Below are 7056 nucleotides of genomic sequence, written 5' to 3' on the forward strand. Positions count from 1 at the left end.
TAAGAAAAACATGTCTTCTAACAAAAAATAGTAGTGCCATTTTCATCAGAGCATGACATAGCGAATAAACAAATATAGTGGTTTAATAAAAAATAAAAAAATGCATTTCCATTACAGTTATACAGTATAATGCTTAGCCCTGCTTATGGAAGTTGAACACAAACAAGTACAACATGAACAGATATGATGTGAAATGTGGAGCACAGTAACATTACCATGCAAAGGGCTTTGTATGAGGCATTTCATTGGCATTTAAGCATTTTTTTCTACTTGCTTGTGCAACTGTGTCAACATGAATGGAATTTTAGGATGTTTGTAACAACGAAATCTTGAGAGAAACAAAATCCTGTTTGACATCTAGTCTAAAGACACACATACACCTCAAATCAGAAAAGATGCATGCAACAAGACATATACACACACGAAAACATCTTGAACATCTAAGGAATGGGACAATTGTCATTTTGTCTTTTGGCTGGTGACTCAGCTGGGGACAAACCATCTCAGAAAGTCTTGATTAGTCCTCCATAAAATGCAAACAGGCAATCAACTCAAGTTCCTCCAAGAGGGAAGCGAGGGTTGCTGCAGTACCCACTGGACCCATTCCAGAAACATTCCCTTTTCCCCTGCATCCCCTTACATACAGAATTCAAGTGCGGCAGGCTTTTTTAAGTAATCATATTAAGTGTTTTGGGTAACGTCACACAAGCATCCTTACACCACGCGTCATGTTTCTCAGCACTCTGCACCACCAAAGCCACTGGAACATAAGAGCAACCACACTTATTGTTTTTATTCAAAAAAGACATAAAAACCCTTATCACAATGAAGCGTCTGTAGAAAATCCACATCAAAAAAATATGCAGGGGCTCCCCCTTATTGTAAATTTTTGTTCTTTTTTGTAATATTCTTTCAGATCCTTGAAACCAGTTTCATATATAAACCGCAGTCTCTGAAGGTTCACCACATATATGTATATATATATATATATATTTATTTATATTTGTATATTCTTAAAAAATGCAAGCAAATAAAAGGGACTGGAAAATCCTCAAGGATTTTGTCTCTTTTTAATAGTGTGTTTAGATATCAGAAGCCTTGTCTCTGTTGATAAAGAGAGTCTCTTGGCAAAAGGGGTTAACCAGAACCACGCCGCTGTCGCTGTAGTCACCGTTAGGGGGCAGACACGTCTCTTGTTCCTAAAACACAAAGAAACATGAGAACATTAGCACAGTATACTTGCATTCATGCTAACTTATGACTAATAAAGGTGTCTGATCCTACAAAGCTAAATACAGTTAAGGTGAAAGGAACAGGTATCCTTCTCAGGATCTATGTTCTTATAGAACAAATATGCATTTCTATGGTGTAGTGATTGAGCTCTATCACCATGGAGACTGAGTGTATGAAATGAATGGGAGGAAATGAAGGAAGAAGCAGGGTAAATTGCACCTGTGCAGGAAGACAGCTAATTAAAAGCCTCTAAATTCTAAGATGTTTTGTGTTTGGTCACACATATTAAATGAACATTCTTATTCAAACATTAAAATGAATCTATCTATCCAACTTTCCATGAATCTATCTGTCTAAAAACACAAAATTTAGTAGGATAGGATAAAAGTCAACTGAAAAAAAAAATGATAGAGAGAAAAAATTGATGACAAAGAAATAAAGGAAGGGAATGTATGTCTCTGTTGCTTCTCTAAGAGAACTAAAGGGTGATTTGAAAACCTGTGGGTCACCGGCATCCCAAACATGATTCTTCATCATCATCATCATCATCATCATCATCATCATCACACTCCTGTCAGAAAATGTCAGCAAGCAAGAACAAAAAGATGGGGGGAAAAAAGAAGCATGCAGAGGTTGAAATGGAAAATGTCAAAGAAAGTATGATGGTAATATCACAAAATAGATGTGGGAAAAAATGACTGGAAAATTGTGAGAAAGAGAGAGTGAGAGTTATGGTCTCTGATCACCAGGTGGCGATATATAACGTGAATGTTAAATCATGCTACAGACCTTGCAGTTACCACTAAGTGATTTTTTTCAAGCACACATTGTCTTGATTGCAATGGCTACTGTTCATTTCATAATGATACCTGAGCAATGAAAAAGCTATGAATATTTGTCATTCAGCCAGATATCTTATTCAGTTGACGATTCGTAAAGTAAATCATATGAATAGCAAAGCCTTTTCTGTTCACAAAAGCATGGAGTTAATTCAAAGGTTAATTACTGTGAATGGCGAAGAACATGACTCAAAATTGCGAAAAATCTCTACAGAAGGGACACAATAGAGACCAAGTGAAATGATGGAGAAAAGACAGAGAAACAGGATCAAGAATGTTGCGAGCTGGCTTTGACCTCATATCAACCCCGAAGCACCATGGCTCTGCAGATTGGAGTGCATACATTAAACACTAGACATGTAGGTAACATTCTGGGGTGTGGTTTGAGCCCTGGGAACTTAAAGTTGACATGTAATGAAAGTTTTCTAAATGCATATTATTGGTCTTATTGTAAACGATTCATCCATCCCTTATGAAAAATACGTTTATTCAAGTATGCTATTAGTATACTTCTTTTAAATTGAAATAGGAAAGTATACTTTTAGTCTACTTTTTATGTACTTCTCAGAAATGGGCTTTATGTACTTCTCAGAAATATACTTAAAATGACATTTAAGTATACTTGACTTATACTTAGAAAAAGTCTAAATATATTTGAGCTATACTTGTGCTCCTAGAATCCGTGTTTTCATTGTTATACGGTAGAGGGCGCTAGTACACATCTTCTGTACAGAATTTCCAAAAAACACAAGTGAAGAAGAAACCGAAACAACAGATGCTTCCACATGTAATCTAACACGATCATCAGACATAAAACAGCATCAAAACTGTGTAACGTTGATGTAATGTCGACCAATGAAGAAGTCATAATGACTGTCAAGCTTTGGGGTGTTGATCGACTCTATCTACGTTTTGATTATCATTCTGAATCCAATTCATAGTCTTTTTTCAGCTTTTTGTTCAAAATGTTATTTCTTTTTTTTACTTATGAAACTTACCCACATTCAAGTGTTTAAAAAAAGAATGCATGAAGCTAGAAAAAAATGTTTTTGTTTACAAGCAGATACCCTGTTCTTTTGATGTTTTGTATGTTCAGATATTCATGTAACAAAATATATACAAATTAATACCTAAATAGGAACATAGTAGTATACTTAAAGTATGATGTAAAGTTCACTTAAAGAAAACTTACGAGTATACTTGCAGTATAAAACTACTAAACTAGTAGTTTACTGAGACTATACTTCAAAGTGTACTAAAAATGCTACTACAAGTATTTAATTAGTAAACTATCAGTATACCTATAAGTTCACTTTTAGTATAGTTGCAGTACAAGCTAAAAATATTTTTGTAAACTAGTTGTGTACTCAAAGTTTACTACTGTTATACTTAAAGTATACTTAAAAAAGTATACTTTTATATACTAGAAAGTGGGCCAATTTAGTCCCAAGGAGTATTGAAATAGTATACTTACAAGTATACTACTAATACTAATACTTACTACATAAAGTATACCTAAACATATACTTGAATTTTACTTAAGTAATAAAATGAACTTGAAGTATACTACTTTTTGGTAAGGGATGTTTATGTTACTTTTTTTGACCTAATAATTTTTTATTAAAATATCATAATGCAATCTTCTGGTGAAAAGACAGACTTCTCTCTGGTTGCGTACGCTGGACTTCTGTGATTTAGTTTGCTTAAACCCACCCCTTTCTTACAATCGACTACAAGTTTGCATTCAGATCCACCTCCATCCAATTAACAACCATTGCATTGAACCATGTCTCTGTCCTACATTTTTCTTCTAGATAGTCTGTTTCAATATGATGTACATCACAATACAGAAGAAATCTGACGCTACTTACGCTACATTGCGACTTTTAAAGAGACAAAAAGCAGTGGCTAAAATGTCTTCCAGGTTTCTGTCAGTACCTCAGTCTCCAGTGATTGTATCTCGCATGGGAGCTCCACAGCATGGCGGGTGAAGTAATCCATGGTGATGGCAGGTTGATGTAAGGTCGACCAATGAAGAAGTCATAATGACTGTCAAGCTTTGGGGTGTTGATCGACTCTATCTACGTTTTGATTATCATTCTGAATCCGATTCATAGACTTTTTTCAGCTTTTTGTTCAAAATGTTGTTTATTTCTTTATATTTTATATATGTAACTTACCCACATTTAAGTGTTTAAAAAGAGAATGCATGAAGCTAGAATAAAATGTTTTTTTTTACAAGCAGCAGTAGCTCAAGTTGTTCTCCTGAGTAGCAGACTTCTTCTTTTTCCTCATACAGCATACGGTAAGCAGCACGGCTGAAGAGAAGAAGACATATTAATATTCTATATCTAATTCTTCTTCATTGTAGCCCTAAGACCACATTAATCACTTCTGAATTTTGTATGATGTATTTCAGAAAGTTGTCAGCAAAAGCCACTAAGCCACAAAGGGAATATAATGTTATATTGTGACTTTGGAAAAGTTCCTGTCAGTTCTGATGACAGAAAGTACAAGTTTTGAAAGCTGGAGGAAGTGTGATATTGGTTACTCACAGCATGAGGAGACAGGCACGCTAATGGCAAGAACCAACCACACAATGTCCATTTTGTCCAGGCAGATGGTGTTTTTTTCATGAGGGGGACCCAGCGCAGGACCCGACTGGTTCCCAGACCCCCATGCGCCTTGAGTGGTGGCTGGGACCTGCCTGTTCATGAAGCTCCCACTAGCTGTGGAGGGTGCCTCTGAGATGTCTGAATCATTTGCTGCAGGCCATGTGGTATCAGTGCTGTTGATAACATCTGTGGCATCTTTTAAAGAGACAAGAGAACCAATGGTCATATTGGTGGTTCCATCCCTGTCATCTTGGATTTTCAAAAAGTTTCCACTCTCCGCTGAAGAAGTGGGATCAGATGTTGTAACATGGTTGAAAGGCAGGGCTAGAGCTGGGGGAGGAGACTGGATGTCAGTTTGTGCCAAAGCTTTTCCCACCGTTCCCAATGGGAGAGTGGGATCCTCTGTTGAAGACACGTCACGCAATGTAATGGTGTGGTGCGAAGCCACCTTATCCGTGTTCTGCCCTTTGTGGGTTTTGAAGGTTGAAGACAATGAAGATGATGGTGGATGTTGAATGGGATCAATGGGCTCCTTCACTCCCATCTCTCCAGTGTCTGTGGTCCCCGAAAGGCCCTCGGCACCAAGGGCCATGTCACTTTCAGTCCCTGAGAGAAAAGAATGATTTGAGCCAGATTTTGTGGCTTGGTTTCCACTGTCCAACCCAGTAGCGCCGATCTGATTTCTACTGACCACACCTGAGGCCTCCAAACGGTTCACTGGCTTTCTGCTGATTGTACTCGGCTTGTCGATATTAGGGCTAAAGTTCTGGTCTTGGGTTTTAGTGGTGAAAACCCCAGAGCTTGTTCTATTGAACATACTTCTAGAGGTCAGTTGGGGTGCTTCTGCTTCTGGAAGAGGAGATCTAAGTAGTGCCTGATCCCTGGGACCAAAAGAATGCACCCCTACTGTTGTTGTTTGAAATATGGCAGATGGTACAGTGTTCTTCTGTGTCTGGAATGAGTGGACAGTAGTGGGCCTACTGATGGCTTCTAGAGAGGCCAGTGACTGGATGTGCAGATCCCCAGTGCTGGAACCCTCCTGCCAGCTCAAGGGCCCCGGTGAGAGGGTGGCGAGGGTTCTGCTTCTCGTTGACATGGAGATAAGGTCCCGAGGGGTTTGGCTGGGGTGAAGCTCCTCTGCGGAGAACACCAGCCCAACTGGCACAGACAGAATCAGCAGAACACCTGAGAAAGAAAAACAGGCCATGAGAAGAATGTAGACATGATGCATTTATGGAAAATGCTCACTCACCTCACATACAGCACCAAGGAAACTTTTACTTTAAGCTTTATTTAGTCCATAAGGAGGTTCTTACAGAACCATGCAGAGAACAGTTGAGTAATAATCTTAGCTGGGCAGCTTGATTAGAATCTTGATTAGAATGTGATGAGCTTTAATGAATGCTGGTAAGGTCACAGCATCTGAATGACATCACCAAATGTGGACGGGCCCTGACATATGGTTCAAAATGGTGTCTTACGGCACCACTGCATACACAAAAACCATACAGCTACCTTCTAAGACACCTGATGATCAGAGTGAGGTCATTGTTTTATCTGCATGCCATTTTAGTTGCTATAGAAACCAAGATTCAGCTCTTAGAAGGCGAAAGACAGTGAGAGATGAGAGAACAACATCACAAACCATATCAAGAAGACATGAAGTGATCTGAGCTAATACCAGCTACTGAGCAAGTGTCACAGGTGTTCAAAATTTTACATTAATTATGTGAAATGTGTTTCATGCTTTATGCACAGAACCCTTCAAAGCCTCTGTTTTATCCAGTAATACTGATTTAAATCAGACCAAGACTAATCACTCTGAAGCCACTCTGAAAGAAAAACATGGCATCAATGCTGTACATTTACAGTGCATAGCTGTGCATTTGTTGCTGCCGTAAAGCAATCTGCCCTTTATATATATATATATAATCTCAAATTAGTAACGTTAGCTGGGCTTCTTCTCAAGTTTCTCTGATGCTGTGTGTGTGATACGGAGGTGCAGCCGTTGCCAGCCGCCTCAAGTGAAAAATGAAGTGCGCATGTCAGTATTCAAATTAAGCTATTGTTTGGGGGGAAAAACGTTACTCCTTTTGATCGTCTTTGTTTCTGGAATAGAAAATTCCTCTGCCAAATGTACTGCGCGTCAGTTTCCCCGTTGTTAGACCAAACTGCACTCATCTGTGTTTTGCAAGTACATTAACGTTGGTTATAACTAGACAGTCCAAAGGACTTGCAGTGATTTGTAGTTGTAGATTATACGTTTATAAGTTGGGTCGTATTCGTTAATTTTGAACGAATCTTTAATGTGACTCGGGAAGAACGAGTCGTCTCGGGGAGCTCGGGGAGTAGTCGCGCATGCGCAACAT

The 7056-nt window shown here is 38.6% G+C and overlaps 1 protein-coding gene across 1 annotated transcript in view; it reads right to left on the reverse strand.

The window, feature by feature from the left end:
* Positions 1-973: 973 nt before the first annotated feature.
* The window catches only part of LOC107722036 (transmembrane protein 108-like), an 83372-nt gene continuing 77289 nt past the window's right edge, over positions 974-7056 (reverse strand). Inside the window, exons 4-7 of the mRNA XM_016530266.1 lie at positions 4628-5872; positions 4319-4390; positions 4011-4090; positions 974-1199 (exon numbers count right to left, since the gene is read on the reverse strand). Coding sequence (XP_016385752.1) covers positions 1083-1199; positions 4011-4090; positions 4319-4390; positions 4628-5872 — 1514 coding nt within the window. The 3' untranslated portion in view covers positions 974-1082. The remainder of the gene's footprint in view (positions 1200-4010; positions 4091-4318; positions 4391-4627; positions 5873-7056) is intronic.

Source organism: Sinocyclocheilus rhinocerous, unplaced genomic scaffold, assembly GCF_001515625.1.
Source record: "Sinocyclocheilus rhinocerous isolate Xijiao unplaced genomic scaffold, SAMN03320098_v1.1 scaffold754, whole genome shotgun sequence".
NCBI lineage: Eukaryota > Metazoa > Chordata > Actinopteri > Cypriniformes > Cyprinidae > Sinocyclocheilus > Sinocyclocheilus rhinocerous.